Consider the following 26852-nt stretch of genomic DNA (forward strand, 5'->3'; position numbering starts at 1 on the left):
TTATTGAGGATCACTTTCTCTGAGGCCCCTGCACCAAAGAACAGAAAGGGTCTTGCCACAAGAACCCTCCTGTCTGGCCTCGCTTCGAGAACTCCCGGGTGCAGGTCAGAGGTCGCTCTCCCCGTAGAGGGCACTGGAGAAGGCCACGTAGTCCAGGGCTCCGGCTGGGGCCCCGGAACCCTTGTAGGGAGTCATGCGGCGGATGCAGTACTCGGCCTGCTCGGCCGGAAGCTCACGCCGTAGCTCCTCGGAGGTGATGTAGCTCTGGGGAGCAGGGGTGGCACTCACTCAGCTGACCAAGGCAGCCCGCCTCCTGACCCCCCCACCCCCATCCCTGTCCCAGACACTGCCTCCCCTCCTCTCCCACACCTAGCTCACCTTGTCTCCAGCCAGGATCTTGAACGAGGCCACCACCTGCTCAGCCGTGTCTGTCTCCGCCGTCTCCCGGGTCATGAAGTCAATGAAGGCCTGGAAGGTTACGACCCCGGTGGCATTGGGATCCACCATGGTCATGATGCGGGCAAACTCCACTTCCCCCTGTAAGACAGACCGGGTACAGTGCCCAAGGATGGTAAAGCCAGGGCAGCTCCCAGCACCCTCCTAGGGCATCAATCAGCTCACTCTGCATGCCCCCCCACCCCAGTCCTCAAAAGATGACCTCCTGTCGCCTCAGCCAGTGCTGGCCCTGGGGGCTTCCTACCAAGCCAATGCCCCCTGCTGCCTGGGGCTACATGGACCCCTCCCTATAGTCAAATAAGTGGTACCAGCTCCATTGTCAGCTGGGACTGCCCTGGGTCCAAATCTTCAGCTGTAGATCTTCCAGCAAGTTCACTTACCTCTCTGAGCCTTTCCTAGCCCCTGTGTAAAATGGGCATAGTTTCTGAACCACTGGGGTGACGAGGTTTGACTGTGGGACTCCCCAGGCAGGCATGGGGGGGTGTCACTCACCAGGTCGTAGCCCATAGAGATGAGGCAGGCACGGAAGTCATCGGGCTCCATCATCCCGTTACGCTTCTGCAGGTGGGGAGTGGGCATCAGGTGCCCCATCCCCCAGCCCCATTAGCTCCTTAGCACAGCACCCCACCCCCAGGCCCGGGCCCCGCTGACCCGGTCGAAGTGGTTGAAGGACGCCCGGAACTCGTTGAGCTGCTCCTGGCTCAGGCCCTTGGCGTCCCGGGTCAGAACCTGGTTCTCCACCTCGTTGATAGTGCGGGCAATGGAGGTGAGCAGCTGCTCCCAGCCCACACGGATGTGCTGGGAGAGGAACCGCCAGTCAGTGGGCGGCCCGGTCCCACTACCAAGCCACTGGGTACCCTGGGCCAGTCCACAGAGCGTCTTCCAGCAGCCCTTCTGCCCCGGCTAATCATGTGTCTGCGTTCTGTGACTGTCCCCATGGGGTCACTTCCCCTCTGTGGGCCTCTGTATCCCCCCTGGGTCCGTGAGGGTCCTGGCTGAGCTGAGCTGGGAACCCTCCCAAGGTGGACAAGCTCTTTGCTGCTCAGACAGCCCCAGGGCCCCTCCAGGTGACCCTGCCGTGAGGCACCTCCATGCTGTAGACGGTGTGCTTGTTGTCAAACACCAGGCTCTCCTGCAGCAGCTGGTGGTCGCCCTCCAGCCGGTCAATGTTGCTCTTGTAGTTGATAATGTTCTGCTCCTGCTGCCGCAGCCCGGCCATCTGTTCCTCCAGGGAGCCCATCATCCCTGCGGCCAGGCGCCCCACCTCCTGCAGAGCGAGCTGGGCTGCACTGGGCTGCCTTGCCACCAGTAACCACCCCGTACCCCTGCCCCGCCCATGCAGGATGAGGGTTCCCAGCTCCCCGGGGGCAACCCCCCCACACCACTGAGCCCCTACCTCCACCTTGCCCTGAATCCACGGTCCGATGGCGTTGGCCTGAGCTGCAAACTGTCTCCGAACCCTGTCGTTCACCTGCTGCCGGGCCAGCTCCTCCTGCAGCGTCTGGTCACGACTGGGCACCAGCTTGCGGACCTGTGAAGGAGGTGGCTGTGCCAGGGGCAGCTCTGGGGAAACCAGCTCTTCCAACCTCCATGCTTGCTGCCCTGGGCAGTGTGACTTTGGGCAAGCCACCCAACGTCTCTGGGCCTCCAGGTCTTTGTAAAATGGGACCCTTGACATGACATATTAGAGTCCAGGCAACTTGAGAGAGGTGGCCCCACACATGTGCCCAAACAGAAAAATGCTGTGGCGTCCACTAAGACAGGCAAGGTGTTCATCCAGTGTCTGGTGGTCGGTGGCAGGCCCCAGACCCTAAAGTGGCCACTCCTCTCCTTTCTCATGAGTTGTCCGAGGTATCAGAGTGGGAAGGGGTAGAATGGATGTAGGGGGAGTTGGGAAAAGGCCACGGGGTGGCACTGACCGTGTCCCACTTGGTGTTGATGTCCTGTGGGCTGAGGCTGATGTAGGGGTTGGTGGGGCTGAGTCGCAGGCCGTATGTCTGGCAGATCTTCTGGATCTCGCCTTGGATGCCCAGGATGGCACCACGCTCGCGGTCAGCCTCAGGCAAGGTTGCCTTGAACTGCTCGTGGGCCGTCACCAGGCTCTGGGGGAATCACAGGCAGGAGGCCTCAGCCAGCACCCCCACCACCCGCACCCATGAGAGGTAGCAGGTCCCAGGACAGGTTTTCTTCCCTCTTCCAGTCCACCCCCACCCCTGGGCCCCAGGCTGGCTGAGGGGTGGGTGCTATTGCGTCCACCTGGGTTTCCTCCACCGAGTGCACCAGCCACACGTCCTGCAGGTCCTCCACCGCGCCGTCCAGCCAGTTGTTAAAGGGCGCCGCCCGCCTTGCGAACTCCAGCTGCAGCTGGTCAATGGTCTCCAGTAGCTTCTCCATCCGCTGGGGGCCGCGGGGAGGGCGGGTCAGCGACCTGCACAACCGGAGGCCTCTCGCCCCCCACTCCCAGACCGGGGGTCCCCGGCCCCACCTCTAGCGCGTCCCGTCTCTTCTGGGTCAGCGTGCCCAAGCTGTCCCACTGGTCGCAGATGGCCTGGCAGCGGCTGTTCACGGAGGCCGCCTCATGGTAGTCCAGCTCACTGGGCCGGGGACAAGAACCGGTGTGGGGACAGACCCGACCCAGACGGCCTCCTGACTGCCCTTCTGGGACTTGAACCCAGGCCGCGGACAGGCGGGGTGGCCTTTCCCTTACAGCATCCTCAGGAGAAGGTCACTACTGCTCCAATCTCAAGGGGGCATAGATGGAAGAGCAGGGCCAGGTGCTTCAAGGGCGGGGTTATGTGAGGGAGGCGGGGCTCCAGAAGGAGGTGGGGCGTCCAGGGCAAATGGGGAATGTTTGGGGCAGTCAAGTTAGGGGTCAGGTCAAGTCAAGGGCTGGTAGGGAAGAATGTGGACTGTGAGAGGGGTCCGGGGATAGGGGCGGGATGAAGCAGAGCGAGTGGGGATGGGGGAAGACGTGGGTACCAAAGCAGTGTTACTGAGGGCGGGACCTTCGGAGCCTTGGGGCGGGTTCAGGATGGTGCCCCGCCCACTCGAGCTGGACCAGTTGGAGGCGTGTCTGCAGGCTGGGCCCTGCAGCAACTCACACCTATTAGAGCACCACGGCCAGTGGGCGGGGCTCAGGGTTGAGGGGTGGAGTCCGGGGTGAGCCACGCCTACTTGAGCTCCTGGGCCAGCGCAGCGATGTGCTCCACGCGGTCCTGATGCGCAGCCAGGTCGCTCTCAAAGGCTTCGTGGCGCCGCAGCAGCGCCCGCACCTCCTGCAGCGAGGCCGACTCGTAGTCGCGCTGGTTTAGCATCTCTTCCTTCCCTGCTCAGAAAGAAGCCCGCTCTGGTCACCTGCCCGGCCCACTTTGAAGGGTGCTCTGATTAAGTTCACTGACGCTCCTGGACTCAGGGCACGGTCCCTAAGTGACATCGGGGTCTCCTGACTCTTCAGCGTTGTTTGTGGTGGCCCTTGGTACAGTTATCCCTGTATGTAACCTCGAACTACCTCTGCACACTTCCGCCAGCCCTGTAACTGGTTGACCTGGTCTCCTTTGCTCACCACTGTGCCCCAGCATCTGGGACGGTGCCTGGCACTTGGAAGCCCCTCAAGGAATATTTGCCAGGTAAATGAACAGTGGATGCGAAAGTGCTCAAATTATTCAGAATGTGAATTGCAGACACCATTTATGGGGTGCCTCTGTCCTGGTATCACAGAGGGTTAAACAGTGGGCTTCTACCCAGAAGGTCAGCAGTGAAAACCCACCAGTCAGTCCCAGGGTGAAAGATGAGGCAGTCTGCACCCCTGATATCTATTGTCTTGGGAACCTCAGGGGGCGCTCTGGTCTACCTTACAGGGCTGCTAAGATTCCATAGCCATGGGTTGGGTTGGGTTTGCTGTGTTTTATAGAGGCGGTCACTAAGGTTTACAGATGTTAGAGACCCACTCAAGGCCACATGACACATCCCAAAGTCCCTGCTTACCCACTGGTGACTGTCTACTTACGAGATTCTTATTATATCCGATCACTGTTACCCCTTATGCCTACAATCTCTTCTTAGGGTTTGTTCATGATTTTTAGGCCAAACGCAAACCCAACCCAGTGCCGTTGACCCTGTGGGATGGAGTAGAGCTGCCTCCTGTGAGTTTCTGAGACCCGTAACTCTTTACAGGAACAGAAAGCCTCGTCCTTTTCCCGGGGAGAGGCCAGTGGCTTTGAACTGCTGACCTTGTGTTTAGCAGCCCAAGACATACCCCACTGCATCACCAGGGCCCCTATATTTTTTAGTCAGGAGTCAGTCATTGGTAGAGCACAGCTTTGGGTCTTCACACAGGACCACCTGGACTCATGATATTTTAGTGTCACCACCCTTTCCATGACAAATGATACACAGGTTAGGAACTCATTACCCTCGCACATCAACTGCACATACAAATAAAATGCTAAATGACAAACGAATCAGAGGAGATTTGTGGAAGGCCAGAGCCAGGAGGAATTTCGGGGCCTGTGTCCCAGAAAGGGGCAGTGACTTGTTCAAGGTCGTACAGCACGTCGGGGCATGTGCTGGAACTAGAAATCTGGCCTGCAGCAGCTGCCTCCCTCGCAGATCACCTGGCTCTGTCCTGCGCCTGTCGCCAGGACCCCCTTCTCTCTACCTAACATCGTCCCCACCTAACAAAGAAGCGCCGAGGCCATGAGGTGGCCCTACCTCGGGTCCAGGCTTCATGGAGGGAGGCCTTCTGCTGGAACTTCTCGGCCAGGTGCTGCAGCCGCTGCAGCCGCCGGATCTCTGAGAGCAGCCAGTCCTCGTAGCCCTTCTCCACCTGCTCCAGCCCTCTCCAGGCGTTAGCGATGTCCTGTGGGGCAGACAGATGTGCTCTGCATCCCTCCTTACCCACTGTACAGATGGAGACAGGGGTCCAAGATCCCCACACACACACCCCACACACACAGCGAGCATGGCTAGCAGGGCCTGGCTCACCGACACCAGCTTGCCCTCGGAGGGCATGAAGGCGGGCCGGTGGCTCAGCCGCAGCTTGGTCTGCAGCGTGTTGAAGTTGATTTCCAGCTGACACTTCTCCTGCACGCGGGGCGGCTTGTGCAGGCGCCGGTAGTCCCGGAAATCCTCCAGCTTGCGCTGCATGGCACTCATGCTGGGCTCCCCCGTGCGGTTCTCCAGCCAGGGCACTGTACGGCGGATCCACTCCAGCAGCTGCCAGGGCCGGGCAGAGCGGAGCGCTGGGAGACCTGCCTGCCGTCACCCAGCCCTCTCCACCCACGCCCAGGTCCCAGCCAGAGGGAGCACTCTCAGGCAGGTTGGGGGATGAGGGTGGTGGACTTTCAGACGAGACGTCCCCCCTATTTTGGGGAAGGAGGAGGTGGTTCCTTTCAGTGTCCAGAATCCACTCTGGGTGGCAGAGAGCAGAGGGCTACCCGACACCTGAATATGAATGAATGGGTGCAGGGGTGGATCAGGGAAGGGCCGGGAGTCTGGTTGGGCAGAAGGGTGGGAGGAGACCCAGGAGAGGCCAAGGCTGCTGTGAGGACAGGGTGGGGTCTGCAGGCCCAGGCTGCAGAGAGCTCAAGGGTCAGGGAAAGGGAGAAACCCTTTCTTGCCAGAGTCTTACCTCGCTGGCCAGCTTCTCGTATTCCTCCATCAGCTTCTCGTTTTCCTGGTTCACGGCCAGCACCTTGCAGATCCTGTTGGCTGCTGTCTCGGCCTGTGGCAGGGGCAGCCGAGAGCCGGCACTGACACAACCCTTCGCAGACTCCCCCACCCAGCCTCTCTCTGCAAAGCCCCTGAAGCCTGGGCTGGGGCAAGCAGGGGGAGTCCTGGCGGTGGCGAGGGGCAACCTCTGCGGTTTGCAACCACCAGCTGCTCTGAGGGAGAAAGATGAGGCTTTCTGCTCCTCTAAAGAGTGGCCCTCTGGGGAGCTTTAGTTTGTCCTGTAGGGGTCGCTATGAGTGGGAATGGACGGAAGTGAGAGGACAAGCTGCCCCTCAAAGACTGAGTGTCTGCAGCAGGGACAGGGACAGGGACCCCCACCCACCCCGCACCAGGATGCTTCCAGATGGGGGAAGCTTTCAGATGGGGGAAGCAGCGCTCAGGTGCCAACCGTGTGGCTTCCGTACCTGCTCAGCCCCAGCGAAGGCATGGTAGAAGCAGGAAACGTAGGTCATGACTGCCTTCTCGTCCGGCTTTGGGGTGTTGACGATGTCTGGGGAAGGGCCAAGAGGTGCTTACTGGCCAAAGTCAGGGCTGGGCATGTGCTCAAGCCCCCTCCCACGCAGCCATTGCCCTCAGGGTAGACAGCAGAGGGCAGAGAGATCTAGCCAGGGCCACGAGTCACCAGCTTGCCCAAACCCAGCATCGGCCTCTTTGCTGGGATGCGGGAGGGAGTGGGCCAAGGAGCAGATCCCACTGCCCTTCTGAGAGACCAGCCTCGAACTGTCTGTCTGTCTGCTTCCCAAATCCATGAGCTCCTCATCCATCCCTGATCCCACTCCCAGGGGAGGGGTTGGAGCACCCAGGAGGAGCCCAGAGAGTGTTCGCTGCTGCTTCCACTGACCAAGGAAGGTCTTGCTGGGCACGGGAGCCAGGGACCTACTCCAGAGGAACACCCAATCTTGGGGGGACCGACACTCTGCCAGGGAACTAGAGCCCCCACCCAAGTAGGTATCATCAATTTTATACCTGATTAAAGTCCCACTGCAAATAAATTGGTTCTTTATTATGTTAATGAGACGGTGATAGTCTAGAGCAGTGGTTCTCAACCTCCCTAATGCCGCGACCCTTTCATACGGTTCCTCATGTGGTGGTGGCCCCCCAACCATAAAATTATTTTTGTTGCTACTTCATCACTGTCATTTGGCTACTGTTATGAATCGGGTGACCCCTGTGAAAGGCTCATTTGACCCCCAAAGGGGTCTCGACCCACAGGTTGAGAACCGCTGCTCTAAAACCAAGAGCAAGACAGCCTCCTCTGCAGCCAAGGCTCTCAGTTCGGACTTCGAGTCACCGAAAACTCAAAACTCACTGCCCTCGAGTCAATTTTGAGTCATCAAGACCCTGTGGGACAGGGTCGACCTGCCCTGTGGGTTATCTGAGACTGCAATGCTTCACGGCTGTAGAAAGCCTCTCTTTCTTGTGCAGAACAGGTTGCTTCCAACACATAACCGCTCCACCACCAGGGTTTGTAGTCTCCAAAATGTCCAGATTAGTAAATGTCTGTCTGTCTGTCTGTCAGTTCTCCCCCTTGTGGTGTGTCTGTTGCAACAGCACCAGCACCAGCGGAAGCACCAGACAGGAGGCAGAGATTGAGCAAACAGAGAGCAAGGTTCCATGGGGTGGAGGGGTGGGTGTGGGGTGGGTGGGCCAAAACCAAGGATTCCTGGGGGTGCAGGACATAGGGTTCCTGGAGGACGGACGGACTCTGGGCTGGGAGCAGAGCATGGCGGGAGGGGGAGGATCAGGGCACGATGGTGGGTGCGCAGAGTCCCTGCCCTGGGCCAGACCCTCTCACCTTCCGCATCCAGCATCTTGGGGATGTCCAGGTATTTCTCTGCCACTTCGAAGGCAGTGTTCAGGTTGCCGATGGGGTCGTCCTGGGTGGGTGTGAGCGGGGAGAGGTGAAAGGTCGGCTGAGAGCAGAAGTGGGAGAGTCAGGGCTGGCGGTGGCAGGGCTTGGTCTACCTTGCGCAGTTTGGCGTAGTCGATGAGGTCAGGGCGGTGGCGGTGGATGAGCGCACAGAGCGCCAAACCGTCCTTCCAGCTGTCCCAAGAGAAGGGGGTGGGTTGCAAGCTGAAGCCCTGCCCTCTCTTAGCCCCCATCAGCATAGCCTCCTGTCAGATGCCCACAAAAGCCTACCTACATTTCCTATCACACCCTTCACCCTCAACCCTCCCGGGGCTCCCCACGGCTTCTGTAGTCAAGTCCTGACTCCTCAGCCTGGCGTTTGCCAGACTTGAGACCACCTCAATGACTAGAGGTGTTCACCTGCAGGTGTTTGCTCACAAGGTACCCTCTGGTTTAGAATGCCTTCCCCATGTCGTCTCAAATGCCTCCTCCTCCAGGAAGTCTCCCCAGGCCTCCCGGATTCAATTCTATTCAATTTGACAAGCCTGGACTCAGTGCCTCCAATTTGCTGACATTCCCTAGGACTCGGCTGTGACCCCTTGCTTCCCCTGCGTGATGTGTCCCGCACTGGCCGGAGGGGGCTGGGGTCGGGGGACCATGGTGTCTGCTGACCAGACCTGGTGTGAAAGTTCTGCACGTTGACATTGCGGTACGGAGCCGTCTTCCGCTGGCACCACAAGAGCAGCCCTTCCTTGGCCGACGTCTCTGGGTCGGGGAGGTGGGTAGTGATGTGAGGGCATTAGACGGGGAGGGATGTGGGCTGGCCGCCCCGCACCCACCTCTTTCCTCACCACTCACCCTCCACGGAGATGTCCTGGATGGCGAAGCGAAGGATGATAGTCCAGATCATGCCCAGGGTCATCTTCAGGTTCCCGTCCACGATCTCTGCAGGGCGGGGGTGAGGGCAGGTTGCCTGGCATCAGGGCCTCTGATCACTGACCCCTTGCTCTGCCCTCTGGCCCTTGTCCCCCATCCCGGAGCTAGCAGCCAGGGCCCATTTGCTCCTTCCAGGTCCTCCAGTAAAAAGCGCCCTGGTGGCGTAGCAGTTACACGTTGGGCTAACTGCAAGGTCAGCAGGTCAAAACCACCAGCCGCTCTGAAGGAGAAAGATGGGGCTTTCTACTCCCACAGTTACAACCGGGAAATGTTCTGAAATTGACTGTGGTAGTGCGTGCATGATTGAACAGTTGAATTACATGGTGTGGATGCTGTGTCAATACAACGGAACAAAAGAAAGCAAGGGACAAGCACCCGTCGAAGTGAGCCGTCACCTCATGGAAGCAACACACCGGCCTGTGTGTTCAGAGATGACAGTCACTAAAGCCACCTACCATGCAGGGGACAGTCTCAGAGCTTACATTGTGAACACCCAAATTGTAGGGATCTATGGAGCACAAGGGGCGCCCGATATCCATCTGTAGAGTAGCTAGTCAGATGAAGCCTCTGGCAGATGCCCTCAGGCCACAGGAGAGGGACTCAAACAGTTTACTGTCTGACAGGGACTATAGTCCTCTTGATGGATTACAGTGGGGGAACCACGAGGTCATCTGAGACCTGGTCAGGTGACCTCTCTCTTGAGCCAACCTGATAGGTGACCTCTCTCTTGAGCCAACATGAATTTGCTCGAGGCTCCAGTAGCGTCTGCTCTTTCCACAACAGGAATTTCTTCTCTGGCTTTTTAAATGTTGACGGTGGTTTCTTTCTTCTCTGACCCTTTATTTGATCCTTAGCTTCTTACCGTTTTTTTTGCTTTTATTTTTCATTGTTACTTGTTGGGTTTCCCAGTTTGTGAAGCACAGAAGGAGTGGGCGCACATGATGATAACTGATGTAACGGGGATGTGGAGGTGGGGGTGGGATGGGTGAGGAGATTCGGGGGAGCAATCAGTGAATGCAGGGCAGGGAGGGAGCAGTAGAACTGGTTGTGACGCTGCATATACAACTCTTTAAAAAGCGATTTAACTAGGGAAGTGCATGACTATGTGATGATGCTAACAAGAAAAACGAGGGAGCAAAATAGAGGAACCCAACTTGACTAATGGTTTCCGTGGGGGAAGGAGGCGGAGTTGTTGCGGGCGGGGAGGGGAGCTGATGTCAGTGGGGGCGGGACACTGTAGAAAAGGATATCGATATCGGTAGTGGTTGTACACACCATGAGCATAAGCCGTGGCACCGAATCACACATGCAGAAGGTGATTGGAAAGTCTGTTTTTTTAACCACAATTAAAAAAAAAAAAACTACCGAAAGAACAGGAGGAGGAAGCACTGTGAACAAAAGAACTGCATCCTTAATGTTTACTGATCCTGACCTGGAGTCTGTGAATTTCCCTAGTAAATTCCCATCGTCATGAAAAAACAACAAAGTGCCCCTGCCTAGGAAGCCCACGGGGGGCTGTGTGTCCCCAGGGTCGCTGTGGGCCAGAAGCCATCAATGGCAGGGGTGTGGCTTTTCTGGAGTCCCTCCAGCGACCTGTGCTCCCATTATTGGGGACGCAGTATTGGGAATGCCATATGTGCTGACCCCCCCGCCCCCTCCTGAGTCTTCACCTTCAGCACCGATGGATACCAGCTTAACACCCTTGCTGGCGATGAAGTCCAGGGCCTTGTTGACATTGGCGATCTTGTGGAAGCGCATCTTGCCTTTGTCTGGCCTGGGCAGCCGCTCTCCTGGGTGTAAGGAGAGCGGGTGGAAGGAGAGGAGGGTGGAAGATCATGGAAGTCAGCTGAGGACTGAGCTCCTAGGTTTCCCCACCCCCACCAAGCCCTCTCCAGCACTTGGCTGCGACCACTGTCCCCCGCCATGGCTCCTCCTGGGCCCAGGTCCCTGTGCCCCTGCCGGGTCCCCTCACCTGAGATGACCTCTAGGAGCAGCATGAGCTTGAGTCCGTTGCGGAAATCCTCCTCGATGTCCTCGATCTGGGTGCCCGCCTTGCGTAGGTGCGAGTTGCACCAGGCCGTGAAGGTCTGAGGGCAGAGGGCAGCGCTCAGAACCTGAGGTCTGGGGCTGGGGTCTTAACTCCTTGGTCAGGGGCTGTCTCTGGACCCCAGGAACCTGGATTCAGGTTCCAGCTCAGCCACCAACTTGCTGTGCTTGCCAGGCCAGGCCCTAACTCTGAAAATCCAACTCATTGCCATCAGTCGATTCTGACTCTCTGGAAGGCAGGGTGCAACCGCCCCTGTGGGTTTCCGAGACCGTAAACTCTTTATAGGCGTAGAAAGCCTCATCTTTCTCCCACAGAGCAGCTGGTGGCTTCAAACTGCTGACCTTATGGTTAGCAGTCCACATGTGTAACCACTATGGCGCCAGGGCTCCTGCATGGGGAGAAATGGGGTCCAGAGCCAGGCAGGTCTCAGTTGGAACTTGGGGTGCCTTTCCTGGATAGCGCACCAGCCTGGGCTGGCCCCAAGCATGGGAAGGGGTTTAGCAATGTCACAGCAGACCCTCTGAGATGGGGAGAGCAGCCTGTGCAGGTGATTCTGCCTTTTCAAAGTGGGAAGGATTCTGGTTACCGCCGTTTGTCTGAAGGGCTATGCGTCTGGGTCTTTAGCACCTCGTGGGGCCGCCGTGAGATTCCAAGGAGAGCATCAGCCGGGAGCTCAGCACTAGTCAGACCTGGTTTCTAGAAGTCACAACTCTCCCCCTGCCCTCGGTTTGTCTCAGCATCCATCTGGGGTGAGGGGGGGATAGATGACCTAGTGTGTGGATAGGAGGATGGGGGGACAGGGAGGTGCATGCTTTCCAGTAACCTACCAAAGGCTTGGCAATCTGCTTCTGAAACAATCCGCTAGTGACAGTCTTAGAGAGAGCTGGGGGACATTGTCAGATACAACGCTGAAGATGAGCCCACTGGTTGTGGGAAGTCACTCAAAATACACCTGGAGGGGAGCTGCCTCCCCGACGTGGGTTCCATAGAGGAGGCTGCTCAGGGAGATGATGGACACGGCAGTGGTGGTGAGGATGACCTAGTGCTTCTTTCTGTTGTATGCCGGGGTGAGAGCTGCAGCTAAGAATCGCAGCACGCTGGTGGGCACGGGGCCCGCCCATCCCAGCTGAGCTACTCACTCGCCATGGCCTGGAGCCAACCCCTTGTCCTGTCTGAGGCTCTGTTTCCCCCATTTGTAAGAGAAGGGGTGAGACTCGATGATGTCTCTGGTCCTTCCTTCCTCTGACCTGGCATGATTCGAGAATTCCCCATGGTAAAGCAGATATTCGTGTGTGAGTGCGTGTGTGTGTGTGTGTGTGTGTGTGACTGGAAGTCAGCTGGGCCCTTCCCCTCACCTTCCTCAGACCAGCTTCCCAGGACCCTTGTTTCTGGGGATGGAAGACACCACTTCACATACACACAGAGCTGCCACTGGTAGGGTAAGGGGGTGAGCTTCTTGTCACTGGAGATGCGTCAGTGGGTGCTGGGGTGCAAACACCGGAGAAGGGAGTTGGATTCTCTGCAGTCCTTTCCAACCCAGTGTAGGGTGCTTGGGGTCTCGACTGGGCATGGGGAAAGACATGTGTGGTGGAGGCTGAATTGGGGGGGGGGTGTACCACGCATGACACGTAATGAGCTGGCATCCTTGTCTTAAAGGGGCTCATAGTTCGTCAGAGGGATGTGGTGGCCCGAGGAGTGCTAGGAGAGACCTGCTGGTGACTTCAGGGGTGTGGTCCCCCATCAGCTGGGACCCCATGGAGAAGGGGATGTCTGCTCAGTTTTAATGGAAGAGCCTGAGCTATTCAGCTGGTCAAGGGCAGACAAGGACACCCTGCATAGGGTGATTACTGGGGCTAGAAACAGTTGCTCCTACTGACCATGGGATTACGATAGCGCTGGAATGGAGCTGGGGGAGTCGGGGTGTCAGCGGGGAGCAGCAGGCCGGAGGGGCAGCAGGGGCCAGGTCATGGTCCATGTGGAGTGCTAAGCCAGGGATTTGAACTTGATCCTGAGGGCAACAGGGGGTCGCCAAAGCTTTGGGCAGAGGAGAGGGGCGGGCAAACTGCGCTTCAGAGGCGTGGCCAAAGAGAAGGACCAGCCAGTGGCAGAAGAGAAGGGAGGCCGGCCAGCGGAGGAGGAGGAGGCGGCAGACCCAGACAGGGACTGGGCAAGAAAGGCGTTAGCTAGAGACGCCTTTGCTCATTTCGTTCCCTGCTGCCTCCCTGGCACCGAAACAGTGACCACGCTCCAAACGCGTTGGGCTGCAATCTGAAAGGTGGGCAGTTCAAAACCGTCAGCTGCTTGGAGGGAGAAAGGCCGAACTTTCTACTCCTGTGAAGAGTGACAGTCTTGGAAACCTCCAGGGGCAGTCCTACCCTGTCCTCTAGGGTCACTATGAGTCACCATTACTTCATGGCAGTGAGTTTCCTTTGGGGCTTTCTTTGGGTTTTAATCTCTGGGGGAGCAGGTTTTCTTAGCCTGAAAGCTCTGGCTGGTGGTGTGGCTTCCATCACCACCACGGGTTTCTAGTTAGACTTTCTGAAGGTATGTGAATGAATGCCTGTGAGTGAGGTTGAAAGAAGACTCAAGTATTGAGCAGGAGGAGGTAGGAGGTAGGAGGGCCCCAGGGCCCTGTGCGCATTTGGACAGAGGAGTCACTGGTGAGGGAGAGAGCCCGGAGCAGCAGACATGGGACAGGGCTGCAGTGGAGCACTCAGAGCAACCTTGTAAGAGCCTCCGAGACTGTAACTCTCCGAGACTGTAACTCTCCGAGACTGTAACTCTCCGAGACTGTAACTCTCCGAGACTGTAACTCTCCGAGACTGTAACTCTCCGAGACTGTAACTCTCCGAGACTGTAACTCTCCGAGACTGTAACTAACTCTCCCAGAGTAGAAAGCCTGGTCCTTCTGAGGAGCAGCAGGTGGTTCTGAACTGCTGACCTTGCAGTTAGCAGCCCAACTCTTAACCACTACCCCACCAGGGCTCCTGCTGCAGTGCATGGGGATGTTTACCTAAGCAACCCAGCAATCAAAGAACAAAGGAGAAACCACTGATGGGTCTTGGAGCCTTCTTGCCCAGCAGGGTAGCAGTGGAAGGAATGCATGCCCGGGTGGGTTGAGTTGGGTTGGAAGAACCCTTCTGATGTGATGTTAATTGGGAAAGACAAGTGACAGACTGGCCTGCGGTGGTCTGGACAGTGGGGGTTGGGGACGGGGGCAGGCTTGTCCAGAACCGGGGACAGCTGGAGTCAGGGAAAGGGATGACCTCACCAGGGACCACAGCTGTGCTTAGAGACAGGTGCAGGAGAGCTGGGGGGATGGGGGGAGAAGGGAGGGGAGAGGTGTTACTTGGGGGCACCCCAAGACTCAGCTGAGCTCCTCTGCTTCCTCCGCTCCTCCCCCTCTACCTCACCCCTCCCCATCTCTTGTCATCTAACCCACTTCCACTGGGGCCAGCTGCCTGCCCTTTCAGCAGACTGACTGGCTGGGGTGGCCCTTCTACCCCATCTGACAAGACCCCAGATTTGCTCACTCCAATCCAGCTATTTTCTCTTTTAGGAGCCAAGGGGTCCTGCCCACTCCACTTCAGGGAAAGCCTGAGTGTGAAAATAGCCTAGGGAGGGGGAGGGGTCCCAGAGTCCTACAAGACTGGGCTGGAAGGGCCCCAAGTACCCTAGTCTCTCTCCCCCAAGACGCTGCCTCAGCACCCAGAGTCCATCTGGCCAGGGAGTCATGTTACTGCGTAAGGGGACCCAGGGCTCCCCTCCTCCCTGACTTGTGCCCTTTTCAGCAGACTCAGGTCAGGGCCAGGGGCAGGGAGGGGGATGGGGTGGAGAAGCAGTGGCAAAGAGCCCAGGTTAGGGGTCCTTTATCCTAGCAGTATGTATGTGACTTAGGGCCAATCTCTGTCTCCTTTGGGGGCCCTCAGTTCCTTCATCTGAACATTGGGGTAAGGTGACTGTGGACTCCATGCTGGACAGAGTCTTAGGGGAGCTCTGAGTGAGCTCCCCCAACACCCCCAAGTTCAGTAGTAGTCCTCTGGCCACAAATCTTTAGCGTGGAGCCTGGGAATATTTAACTGGTGCAGAGCTGTGGGGAGAATCAAAATTGGAAGCCCCAATTCGGATCTCCTGGGCTTTGCTCAACCCCCTCTCCCTAGCAGAATGGGGGCAGTGGGCTCACCCAATGAACCTGGGGTGGGGACCAGAGAAATGATAAAGCCTTCTAGGAGGGCCCCCCCTCGCCCTCCTTTCCTGCCCTGGGGGGCTGCTGAGAGGCTTGGTGGGCAGAGCCCACGCTGCGAATGACACGCTGAGTTCAAGGCAGACTGCCCCTGACCTGCTGCTGACAAACCGACTCGCTGGTCGGGCCTCAGTTTTGCCGTCAGGAAATGGGTGAGCACTCACTTTCCGCTGCTGCTTCTCCCAGGCTGGGTCCAGCAGCAGGTCCCGGTCCCAGTCCTCCTCCTGCTCCATGTACTCGCCGCCCCCACCGCCCGCGAAGGGGTCCTGCCCGGCCCCCAGGCCCTCGGGCTGCATAACCATCATCATCTTGCTTGGGCTCCGGGCTCCGCTCCGCGCGCTCCCCAACTCGGGGGCGCATTAAGTAGGGCCGGGCCCAGCCCCGGATCGGGTTCGCGCTAAATATGGGGGAGGAGGGTGGGGCCGGCTGGGGGCGAGGGCGCTCGGGTCGCCGCCAGGCCAGTGGCTAGGCTGGGGCTGCGGAAATGTGGGTGCTGGGTAGGTCTCTTGGTGGATTTGTGGTTCGTGCCACTGGGCCACCGCTGGGGCGCTGTGTGGCCTTGGGAAAGCCAGGGGCCGTCTCTGAGTTGTAGCTTCCCGTCTGTGCCGTGGAGGTGACGGCAATCCTAGGGGCTGCACATCCTCGGGAGGTGCCCCGGGGGCTCCTCCGGACCTGGCTGCAGCGCCGCGAGGGTGAGAAACGGGGAGCCCTTCCCCATTCCAAAGTCAGAAACATAAGCACGGAGCTGTTTTGAGCGTTTTCTGGGGAGGCGAGGGGGAGACACCCGAGCGTGTGGAGGGGCTCCGATCCAGCTGGACGCGGGCGAGGCAAGGCTATTAATATCGGGCGGCTGCGGGGCGAGAGGGAATGTGCTGAGCCGGGAAACCCCGACGCCACCGCGGCTGCAGCAATTCAATCCCGCGGGCGCGCCGGCCAGCCCGGAGGTGGGCGTGGCCTCCGCGGGATGGGTGGGGCGTCCGCCGGCGAGCGGGCCTGGGCGTCACGCCCTCCCCGGCTCCAACGCCTGCCGGCGTCAAGGCGTTCCCGGGCGCTTGCGGCCGTCCAATCACGTCTCTGCATCTGCGGGCGGCCCTCTTAGACACGCCTATTGGGTTTCGCAGACGTCCGTCAGCCACTATCCCCGCCTCATTCCGGAAGCTGCGAGCTACAGGGAAGCGTCGCCGGGTGGACCCAGGTCATGGTGCTGCCGTGGGCGGCGGGGAGCGCCGAGGGGGCCCCTGCGCGGCTGCCTCTGGCGCTTACGGCGTTGTGGGCCGCGGCCGTGGGCCTGGAGCTGGCTTACGTACTGGTGCTGGGCCCGGGGCCGCCGCCCCTGGGGCCGCTGGCTCGGGCCTTGCAGCTCGCGTTGGCCGCCTTCCAGCTGCTCAACCTGCTGGGCAACCTGGGGCTCTTCCTGCGCTCCGATCCCAGCATCCGGGGCGTGATGCTGGCCGGCCGCGGGCTGGGCCGGGGCTGGGCGTGAGTGGGGCGCGGGGGCCCGCGGGGAGCAGCGGGGGTGCCTCGAACTGGGGGAAGGCCCCAGACCTGCGGTGTTAGGAGCGGGCTCCCTTAGGAACCCGGATGGTAGGGTTAGATGTTAGGACCTGGGATTCTGGGTAGAGCCGGGAGTCGCCGCTTTCGTTCACGCGAAAGTCTTTGTGGAACACCTACTGTGTGCTGGGCACTCCCCTAGGCACCGGGGCTGTAATAAAACGTACTTGATCCGGTGCAGATGGCATGGGGGAAAGGGGAGCCATACGCTATAGGCATAATAAAAAGGCAAATTGTATCGATAAACGTTCTGCGAACAAAATGTCGAGGTTTCCATAAAGGAGGTGCGGGTTGCACTTTTAAATAGGGTCACGAGGAAGAGTGGAACTGGGAGGGAGAAGAGACCAGGCCCAGGCTCAGAGGCCTTGCATGGTTTGGGAAGATCCAGGAGCCTGGAGTTGAGTTGGTGGAGGGGCTGGGGGAAGCGGGAGGGGGAGGGTCCGGGAGAGACCCCAGAGTGGGGCCCAACATGTAGGTATATGGGACACGGAAAGCTTTGGTTTTTTTTTTACTGGGACTGCGATGTCGAGTCCCTAGCGGGATTTCAGCAGAGGAAGGTTCTTAACGGATCTCTCTGGTTTCTGGGGTGAAACTGGATTGAGTCTAACTGTCATCTTGTGGACTCCGCCCCCTGGGATTTCCAAGGCTGTAAATCTGTATGGGAATAGGAAACCTTATCGTTTGCTCTTGGAGTGGCTGGTGGTTTTGAACTGCTGATGTTGCAGTTAGGTGACCAGATTTTAACATTGGTAAAGCAGGACACCATTGATAAAACTCATATCCTGGCGAAATAGCCACATGGCAGCCTAAAACCGTATACCCTAGCTTGTCGTGCATTCTTTCCAAAAATTGGGACTTTTTAAAAACGCCCAAGATGCGGGAAAAATTGTTAAAAATCGGACTGTCCCGCCAAAAGCGGGATGTCTTGTCACCTTAGACTGGTAATCCACTGTGCCACCAAGGTTGTTAGGAGGGACTGATTTGTGGTGTCTTAGAGTGACTAGGAGGAGGCAAGCCATTTGCCCCAGGGTGTTAGAGGGCAGAGGGAAGCTTTGGGACCTGGGGTCCTAGGACTGGAAGAGCCTGGGAAATCTTTTTGTTCAACTTGCTCTTGCTGCGCAGAACCAGGGACTCTTGGTTGCCCCTGCTTCTCTGGGAGGGGTTCAGGGACTACCCCTGGGCATAACTTGGGGCACTCTGTGCTGTTGGGGGTACTGACCCTGTGGTTCTGTTTCCTGCAGTTACTGCTACCAGTGCCAAAGCCAGGTGCCACCTCGAAGTGGGCACTGCTTTGCCTGCCGCGTCTGCATCCTGCGCCGGGACCACCACTGCCGCCTGCTGGGCTGCTGCGTCGGCTTCCACAACTACCGGCCCTTCCTGTGCCTGCTGCTTCACACTGCCCTGGTCTTGCTCCACATCTCCGTGCTGCTGGGCCCCGCAGTCTTGGCCCTGCTGCAAGCCCACAGCCCCCTCCAAGCCACTGTACTCCTCCTCCTGCCCTGGCTTATGCTGTTCACAGGTGAGCAGGGAGGCCTGGCATTGGATTTCCCACTGGTTCTTGGGCAGTGCCCCGGGGCCTCTATCCCAGAGCCGTTAAGGGGAGGAGGGCAGACTGACGCTCAGGTGGTACCTCCTCACCCTAGGTTGATGTCTGACTGGAAGAACCCAGGAAGGATTCCAGGGAGTGCCAGCTGAGTGGGAGGCTCCTTAAGGGAGGGTGAGAGGAGTGTTCTAAGTAAAGGGAGGAGCGTAACCAAGCCTGGAGTTGGGGGCAGGAAGCATGGAGGGAATTTGATGGGACTTGTGGGAATTAGAGGCAGGAAGGCAGGTTAGGGCTGGTTAAGGAGCTGGAGTCTGAGGAGATGGCCCTTATTAAGTGGGCTCCAGCTCCCAGGCTCCTTGCCCCCTGGCCCTGCTGAGACCATGGCACCCTGCAGAGTCTGAATGGCCTCAACTAGATGCAGTTTGGTTTGGTGTCCCCCGCACTCTTGATGTTTTTTTCACAGTGGATTCCTTTCCCCAGGGGCGCTCTCCTTGGTTCCCCCTCCCCCCATTTCTAAGTGGACGTAAAATGACAAAACACACCGTTTTACAATGTGCCCTTCAGTGGCTCCCCTTATTGCATCCACACAAAAGTGCCATCATCCCGAACCCAGTCGCCGTGGTCAGAGTGGAGCTGTGCTCCCTGGAGCCCCTGTGGCTACTTTTTGGGCAATTCCAGGGCTTTTTCATTAGCCCCCCGAAGACACGCTACCAGTGGTTCTCAACCTTTCTCATGTCTTGACCCTTTCATACAATTCCTCATGTGGTGACCCCCCACCATAAAATTATTCATGTTGCTACTTCGTAACTATAATTGTGCTACTGTTATGAATCGGGGGACTCCTGTGAAAGGGTTGTTTGATGCCCAAAAGGGTCTGGACCCACAGGTTGAGAACCATATTCTCTACCTATTAAAGCTATCACTCCCCATTCCCTCCCTCCCCAGCTCCTGACAACCACCACTCCCTTTCTGCCGCTGTCAACCCAAACCGGTTCCTGGTGACTCGTGGGGACCCCACAGGGCAGAGTAGAACTTGAGCCTTGCTTCTCTCCCACGCACTGAGCGGCTGGTGGTTTGAATTGCTGACCTTGTGGTTTGCAGCCCCACAAGAACGCCGCCAGGCTCCATCCGCCTCCATGATATGCACGCATGCCTCGCTTTATTGCGCGTTGCAGATAATGGCGGTTTGTCCTTTCTTTAAAAAGGAAAAACAAACTGAAGGTTTGTGGCAGCTGTATGTCGAGCAAGTCTACTGGTGTCGTTTCCCCAACCGCGGGTGCCCGCTTCCTGTCTCTGTGCCTCACCCTGGTCACCCCCTCAGGGTTTTAGACCTGTTGGTCAAACTGGCGCACGCAATGGAGGACGGATAGGTACACTTGGCTCTTCTAAGCTCTCGCTTCACGGCGCCGTTGGCTTGGTGGCTTGATCTGCCCGGACCTGAAGGAGCCCTGGTGGCATAGTGGGCTACTCCTCAAAGAGCCAACCAGCAGGAAGGTCAGCGTTGGGAACCCACCAGGCGTCCACTCCCCAGGAGGACAGGCTTGTCCACGTCCGCCAAGATTGACAGTCTCAAGAACCCACGGGCAGCTCTGCTCTGCCCTATAGGATCCTCGTACGTCAGAACCTGCCATAGCTCCTGTCATGGGCATCAGGTTTTCTTTTAAGACTCTTATTGTGATTTGGACAAAGGTCTACGGCGCGAATCTGTTTTCCCCACAGCGGTGCAGACCCATTTGGTTGCATGTCATCGCATCCCACTACTGTGTTTACTCTTTCATCTCTCCTCTTCCTCCCTGCGCCCCAACTCTCTCCCCAGGCGAGTACTGGCCTTTCCGTTTCCAGGGGTTGATAGTGTACTTATGGCTTCAGGTTCAGTAGGTAATTCATGCCAACTGTGGGAAAGGTCTCAGAAACTCACAAGGGCGGTTGGTTCTCCTGTGTCCTACACGGTCACTATGAGTCGGCATCGACTCGAGGGCAGTGGGGCTTTTTGTTTGTTCATTTGTTTGTTTGTTTTTGAGTGGGCAAGGTCAGCAGTTCAAACCCCCCTGCCACGTTGAGTGAGAAAGAGGAGGCTCTCTCCTTCCGTAAAAGACTTACAGCCTCAGAAACCCCGCAGGGACAGTTCTACACTGTCCTGTAGGCTCACGACTTGGCGGCAGCAAGTGTGGTTTGGTGAGCTGGGGCAGACAAGACCGGGACACTGCACTTTCCACCGCCACACCCCCAGTGGTGGCAGGGAGCTCTCAAAGAAGCAGTGCGGGTGGGTGTCTTGTCTGTGAATCCCCTGAGGGCCGAGACGCCATCTGCCTTGCCCACCATCATAACCACAGTATCGAGTGCCAGTGTGAGATAACTGAGGATGGCAAGGGTGTCACTCTGGCAGCCGCTGTGGGCTTGGGCCCGGGGTGCTCCATCCCCCACACAGTGTGTTGGCAGCCCCTGGAGGAAGTGGAAGGCTGGGGCAGGCAGGCGGGTGGGGCTAGCCTCTGGGGGCCTGGCTGGCTGCTGCCCATCACTCTCTCTCCTCTCTCCTCGCAGGTAGGGTGTCTCTGGTGCAGTTCGCCCTGGCCTTCGTGATGGACACGTGCATGGCGGGGGTGCTCTTGTGCGGGGCGGGGCTGCTCTTCCACGGGATGCTGCTACTGCGAGGCCAGACCACGTGGGAGTGGGCCCGGGGCCAGCACCACTATGACCTGGGCCTCCGCCACAACCTGCAGGCGGCCCTGGGGCCCCGCTGGGTTCTCGTCTGGCTCTGGCCCTTCCTGGCCTCCCCCTTGCCTGGGGATGGGATCTCCTTCCAGACCTCCGCGGACACAAGGACTCACAGTTGAGCTAGAACTGTGCTGGGGTGGGGCCAGCTGTAATACACGCAGGGGTTGCACCAGAACAAACCAGGCTGCTGTCTCCCCCTTCTCCTGCCAGCTGGAGCTGGAGCTGGAGAGCTGGGCTCCACTGGGCAGCCGCAGCCCCATTCTTCACTGCGGCCGTGTCCCTGTCCGCTTGGACTCCTACTGTCTAGGCCTGGGGCTCTGCCTCAGTTGCTTCCCCCATGTGGTTGGGCGGGTCTGGGAGGGCCACCTGGCTAGCCTCGCTGTCCCTCACCAGGCCAATAAAGCACCCACGCTTGTTCTCCCTCTGCCTGGGCTGGACTTCTGGCCCTTTGTTTCCTTGCCGAGAGCTGCTGGCTTCCCATGCCTCTGATCCTCAGGCTTGGAAACCAGAGAACACCCTAGGCTCAGGGGGGCGGTGCCCTCTGGCCTTGGGTGGGTGGGTAGGAACCCCTGCAGGTCCAGGGAGCCTCCTGGTGAACCACGGTATGGCTTCTCCAGGTGGGGGTGCCTGACAGCTAGAAGGATGTCCGCAACAGGGGGGTACCGACTCTGGAGCTGCCCCTGGCAGCGGCCACTGTCCTCCTTTGGTAGGTGGGACAAGGGAATGCCCTGAGAGCAGATGGGATGAAATCATGGGGTAGTCGATGGAGGAGTCGTATTTGAACCTGGGTCTTTGTGCTTTCTCCTCCACCCATGCACAGCAGAAGGCAGTGGGTAGGACCGCTGTGTGAGCAGGAGGCTGCAAAGATGAGTGTGGAGGACCTTCTGGCTTGGCGCCCGCAGGAAAAACTCAAAGACTTGCCCAAAGACGGCCCCCCAAGCGCCAGTGACGACGAAGCCAGCAGCGATGGAGAGAGGAAGCACCGGAAGCTACTGGAGGCCATCAGCTCCCTGGGTGGGAAGGGGAGGTGGCAACCAACTGAGAGATCTGAGGCCATGTTGCACGCATCGGAGTTCAGCATCGGCTCGGGAGGGAAGCTGGCCCTTGCCGATCTGCTGCAGCCCGCTGAGCCGGCCTCCACGCTGGCCATGGTGAAAAGGCAGCTGAAGAGGGTCCAGGTGAAGACGCTGGCGTTGCCCGCTAGCAAAGAGGAGGTTGCACGGGTCCAGAGAGAGGCGGCCTTCCATCAGAGCTCCCAGACTCTCTCCAAATGGGAGCCCATCGTCCTAAAGGCCCGGCAGGCGGAGCAGCTGGTGTTTCCCCTGCAGAAGGAGCCGGCCGCCTTGGCCCCCCTCGAACATGTGCTACGGGGCTGGACGGCAAAGACGCCGCTGGAGCGAGAGGTTTTCCACGCCCTCCACCAGCACAGGCAGCTAGTGATGGACCCTCTCCTGACGCCCGTGGAAAGGGCTGCTCGCCGCGCCATGAGCCTGGAGGAGGCGAGGGCACGCCGGGCGGCACTTCAGCGGGCCCGGGCCCTGCAGTCCTACTATGAGGCCAAGGCTCGGCGAGCAAAGAAAATTAAAAGCAAAAAGCATCACCGAGCTGTGAAGAAAGGAAAGTCCCAGAAGCCCCTTGGAGAGCATGGGCCTCTGCCAGAGGGCACCGCCCCCTCGATGTTGGAAGAGCTGGACAGAAGGGAGATGGCCCGCATCATGGAGCGGATGGGCCTGAAGCACCAAAGCCGAGGGAAACGGGTCCGGGCGCTGGCGATCCGGGCCAGGTATGACCCCAAGGCACGCCAGGCCAGGCAGGACCAGCTGGCCAGGAACAAAGAGCTGACGCAGAAACACCAGGCTCCCGACAGTGAGGAAGAGGAGGAGGGTGGACTCCCGGCCCCTGACATGGACCAAGCCCAGGGGGACCCCACGGGGTCCAACCCCTGGATGCTTAGGCGCCCCACCAGTGAGTCCGGAGAGGCCAGGATCCAGAAGGGCCCTGGCCTGCTTCCTGAGCCTGCGGCCCTTGATTCAGCAAGTGAGGAACAAGAGAGCCCCGGAGCAGACGAAGACACGTGGGGCAAAGAATCTGAGGAAAGACGATCCCTTCAGGAAAGATGGGAGCCCAGCCAGGATGCTGAGCCTGTGGGCCCCCAGGCGAGGCGAGACGCCAGCCACCAGGAGGTGGTGTCCGAGGTGAGGACGCTGGCTCGGAAACTCAGCAAGCAAGGCGGTCCGGCTGGGAAGAAGCAAGAGGCGAGTTCCCTGGGGGCTGTTCTCCCGACCCAGAGCTCGGAGAGCGTGCAGACCAAGGAAGAGCTGGGCGGAGAAAGCTGCGTTTCCGACTCGGAGCTTCCCGGGCCGCCCCTGTCAGGGGGGCCGAGGGCAGAGAGGATCCCGGAAGATCGGCAGCCTGGCGTCCCCAGGAAGAAGGAAGAGCCAATCATCGATCTACAGAACCTCCTGACCGCGAGCCCTCCTCCGGGGACACAGTGGGCACTCGAGGAGTTGGCAGGTGACGGGGAGAGAGGCCAAAGGCAGGTGATCTTGGAAGCTTTTGCTGGGGATGACGTTGTCCGGGACTTCTTGAAGGAGAAGAGGGCAGCGGTGGCGGAGAGTCAGCCAAAGGCAGTGGACCTGACGCTGCCGGGCTGGGGCGAGTGGGGTGGGGTGGGCCTACAGCCCAGTGCCAAAAAGCGGCGCCGGTTTCTCGTGCCCTCCCCTGCGGGGCCTCCACGCAAGGATGGGAACCGGCCAAATGTGATCATCAGTGAGACGCGCAGCTCCCGCATGGCAGCCCACCAGGTGCATGTGCTCCCGTCCCCATTCTCCCACCCCCAGCAGTTCGAAAGGACCATCCAGGTCCCCGTGGGAGCCATGTGGAACACCCAGAGGGCCTTCCAAAAGCTGACCACTCCCAAGGTGGTCACTAAGCCAGGCCACATCATTAAGCCCATAAGAGCCGAGGATGCAGGCCGCCGCACTTCCTCAAGGTCAGACCTCTCTGTGGTGCCGAGAGCCCCAAACTGGCTCTCCATCCAGCACCGAAGAAATGCCCGGCGGGTGGATCGAGCTGCCTTGAGGCCCTGATGACTGCACCCCCCTGGGGATTGGTGTGACTTCCCCACGAACAGTTCCCAGCGAACTGGTCACACCGGATGCGAAATTAAACCACAAGGGCATTGGGGTCTATGAGTGGGGGCTTCTCTCGGTGGTGGCCTCTCCAGGAGCTATTGTGTAGACCCCCACGCCCCCCCCATCCCATGTCATTATGTTTGTAGCCCAGAGAGACTTCCAGGGGCAGGTCAGAAGGCATGGATTTATCTTCCTGTTTCTTAAATTCTCACTAAAATGAAGCTAAGAAGTGAAACTTGATCCATTCACAAGGATAAAAACAAAACAGATCAAAGAGTCACGCTGTTTTAAAAGATGCCAAGTAGAGGGAAGGCTTGCTTATTCTGGTGACAGATAAAGGGGGTGGAAATTTCCCCTCCCCTAAGGTTGCACAGGCTTAGAATCCACTGGGACCAGGGGGCGAGGGCAGCTGGTACATGAAGTAAGGACAGTCTACCTGAGGAGCAGCTGGGTACATCCATCCCCAGAGGCCCACCACACACCTTGTTGCCAAGCTCCTCTCGGGGCGTGAGTTGCTCAAGGGAGGGGCCCGAGTGGCAGGGGCATGGGGCCCCAGGGAGGGTGGGGGTGAGCAAAAGCAGGGTTCCGTGATGGGAGCTCTTGCATGTCATCCAGGGAGATCCCCCGAGATCGCCCCTCTGACATGCCCTGCCTGTGCCCACCGAGGTGCCAGCTGTTTGCTTGCTTGTGTTTTTCCCCACGTGGCATGATCTGTTGCTAATTTTTGAGCTTTAGTTTTTTGAAACTACATTAGGAACCTTGTACGCCTGGCACTTTGGACCACATAGCCAGCCCACCGCAGATTCTTTCTTCCCCCTCTGCTAATACAAACACACTGCCTTAGATTGTATCAGACAGTGATGCGGATAGGAGGTAAGATGGACAGGGGAAGAGCATCTCCCTCCACCCCGGTTAAGTAAAGGAGTGTTAGGGACGGCTTTTCTTTGAAGTCCTTGGTGACACCCACCCCCCACCCCCAGTAGGGCAAACCGTCCTGTTGCCTTGCATAGCTTTGCAGTTTTATGACTGCATAGGGCTTGTTTCCACAGGCCTGTGAGCTTCATGTAACGGGAGCCCCTGTTGGTCACTCCACTCACGCTTCTGAGACTTCCCCGATTGTGTAGTAGTGACCCCTGGAAGACAGCAGTCCATTTTCCCATTTTATCTACCCCCAGTCACCCACCACTGAAGTGGATGCTAGGTCCTGGCCGGTCTACAGGGATTTGGGGATCAGTTTGTCAAGCCCCATGCCAATACTCCCTTGAGACTGAATGGAACCAGACTGAAGTGAAATGTCCGTAGAAGGAAATCGATGTTTATGTGAAGTTTGAGTTTTCCAGTTCATGAACCTAGTATAGTTTCTATTTAATGTTTTAATAAAGTTTAATTTTTTTCTCATAAAGATCATGGCTTTGTTGATCTATTTAGTTGATTCTTTAGGCTCTTGAACATGATTTCTGGAAATAAAATTTGTGTCCAGCAAATTAGTTGAAACCTAACATCTCTATATTCTTACCATCTATGAAAGGGTAAGTTTTGTTTTCAAGTTTTACATGTGTCTGCCCCTTCACAGATGCTTGTCGAGTCACTAGGAGCCAGAACGGACTTGATGGCAGTGGGTTTTGGGTTCTTTTTTTAGGATCCTTTTATTTTTGGTTGGGATCTTATATATCATTCCATATTTCAATCACGTCAAGTAGGATTGTACAATTGCCACCACAGTCCGTTTCCAAACATTCTTTTTCTGCTGGCAGTGGGATTTTTAAGATCTTTTTTCTGTGGCATACTGAAGTTCTACAGGCATGTGTCCAATTGTGGATCTCACCTATCCTATTAGGATTCATTGGGTTTTCCGATTCTGTGAATTATCATCTCTAATCAATTCTACAAAATTCTGAAACAGCTCACTGACCCGTAGCTCTACAGGGGACAAAAATAGAGACAGTGTGGGAATTGCGCCCGATCTGATCCCACCACACCGAGGCAAAACACAAAGGGGGTGCAAGGGAACAACAACGAGGTCCCCAGGGGATGCTGAAGGTGGACTTTGGGGCCAGGGCGTGGTGCCCCAACAGACTGGGAAACACTCCTAAAGGCCAACAAACAGTCCTTAAACTAACTACAAGCTTTTCTTATGTTTTTTTTTTTTCCCATTGGTTTGTTGTATATTGTTGCTTGGCTTTTCTCTGTCTTGTTTTAGTGCATGTTATTATCTCCACAGGTCTGTCTAAATAAGATAGGCTGAATGAACAATCTGGAGAAAACAATGGGACCGACAGTTCCGGGGGGACATGGGAGAGGAGGTGGGGGGAAAGGTAGTGGTGTTAAACCCAGGGACAAGGGAACAAGTGATCCAAGTCGGTGGTGAGAAGGGTGTAGGAGGCCTGGTAAGGAATGATCAAGGGTAATGTAACCAAGAGGAATTACTGAAACCCAAATGAATACTGAGCATGATAGTGGGACGAGGAAAGTAAAAGGAAATAGAGGAGGCAAAGAGCATTTATAGAGGTCTAAATAAAGGCATGTGCATAAGTAAATATATATATGAAGATGGGGAAATAGATCTATGTGCACATATTTATAGGTTTAGTATTAAGGTAGCAGAAGGACATTGGGCCTCCACTCAAGTTCTCCCTCAATGCAAGAAT

General features: G+C 57.7%; 3 protein-coding genes across 13 annotated transcripts; 2 read left to right on the plus strand and 1 right to left on the minus strand.

The window, feature by feature from the left end:
- Window positions 1-14: 14 nt before the first annotated feature.
- On the minus strand, window positions 15-15974 carry ACTN3 (actinin alpha 3). Of its 10 annotated transcripts, XM_075547999.1 has the most exons (22): window positions 15426-15974; window positions 10944-11058; window positions 10642-10761; window positions 8894-8980; window positions 8713-8800; window positions 8152-8230; window positions 7982-8063; window positions 6591-6676; window positions 6086-6178; window positions 5440-5670; window positions 5167-5314; window positions 3631-3781; window positions 2942-3050; window positions 2713-2853; window positions 2376-2558; window positions 1853-1987; window positions 1544-1723; window positions 1108-1254; window positions 949-1014; window positions 837-851; window positions 379-537; window positions 15-264 (listed from the first exon to the last, which is right to left on the minus strand). In XM_075547999.1, exons 1-22 carry the CDS (start codon window positions 15567-15569, stop codon window positions 106-108), a joined length of 2718 nt encoding a protein of 905 aa, XP_075404114.1. In that variant the 5' UTR covers window positions 15570-15974; the 3' UTR covers window positions 15-105. The 10 variants fall into 10 exon arrangements, with proteins under 10 accessions (XP_075404114.1, XP_075404113.1, XP_075404112.1 ...); XM_075547998.1 differs by lacking the exon at window positions 837-851; XM_075547997.1 differs by lacking the exon at window positions 837-851 and having other exon boundaries at window positions 379-541; window positions 938-1014.
- Window positions 15975-16459: 485 nt separating this feature from the next.
- ZDHHC24 (zDHHC palmitoyltransferase 24) lies at window positions 16460-21190 on the plus strand. 2 transcript variants are annotated; one of them, XM_075545330.1, is made up of 3 exons: window positions 16460-16740; window positions 18054-18331; window positions 20897-21190. In XM_075545330.1, exons 1-3 carry the CDS (start codon window positions 16460-16462, stop codon window positions 21187-21189), a joined length of 852 nt encoding a protein of 283 aa, XP_075401445.1. In that variant the 3' UTR covers window position 21190. The 2 variants fall into 2 exon arrangements, with proteins under 2 accessions (XP_075401445.1, XP_075401444.1); XM_075545329.1 differs by lacking the exon at window positions 20897-21190 and adding an exon at window positions 20075-20889.
- On the plus strand, window positions 18198-25632 carry LOC142444434 (U3 small nucleolar RNA-associated protein 14 homolog A-like). Its single transcript, XM_075545325.1, has 2 exons — window positions 18198-18331; window positions 21894-25632. Exon 2 carries the CDS (start codon window positions 21937-21939, stop codon window positions 24157-24159), a length of 2223 nt encoding a protein of 740 aa, XP_075401440.1. The 5' UTR covers window positions 18198-18331; window positions 21894-21936; the 3' UTR covers window positions 24160-25632.
- The last annotated feature ends 1220 nt before the right edge of the window (window positions 25633-26852 follow it).

Source organism: Tenrec ecaudatus, chromosome 4 (assembly GCF_050624435.1).
Source record: "Tenrec ecaudatus isolate mTenEca1 chromosome 4, mTenEca1.hap1, whole genome shotgun sequence".
Lineage (NCBI taxonomy): Eukaryota > Metazoa > Chordata > Mammalia > Afrosoricida > Tenrecidae > Tenrec > Tenrec ecaudatus.

Excerpts from the sequence above, each read along its gene's own strand:
- ACTN3 (XM_075547993.1), bottom strand. The coding sequence starts at position 15,569 with ATGATGATGGTTATGCAGCCCGAGGGCCTGGGGGCCGGGCAGGACCCC. Across the intron at positions 3,051-3,630 it reads GCGCTGGCCCAGGAGCTCAA|TGAGCTGGACTACCATGAGG; the intron begins GTAGGCGTGGCT and ends TCCCCGGCCCAG. Across the intron at positions 1,255-1,543 it reads ACACCGTCTACAGCATGGAG|CACATCCGTGTGGGCTGGGA; the intron begins GTGCCTCACGGC and ends TTCCTCTCCCAG.
- ZDHHC24 (XM_075545329.1), top strand. The coding sequence starts at position 16,460 with ATGGTGCTGCCGTGGGCGGCGGGGAGCGCCGAGGGGGCCCCTGCGCGG. Across the intron at positions 16,741-18,053 it reads GGGCTGGGCCGGGGCTGGGC|TTACTGCTACCAGTGCCAAA; the intron begins GTGAGTGGGGCG and ends TGTTTCCTGCAG. Across the intron at positions 18,332-20,074 it reads CTGGCTTATGCTGTTCACAG|CGGTGCAGACCCATTTGGTT; the intron begins GTGAGCAGGGAG and ends TTTTCCCCACAG.
- LOC142444434 (XM_075545325.1), top strand. The coding sequence starts at position 21,937 with ATGAGTGTGGAGGACCTTCTGGCTTGGCGCCCGCAGGAAAAACTCAAA.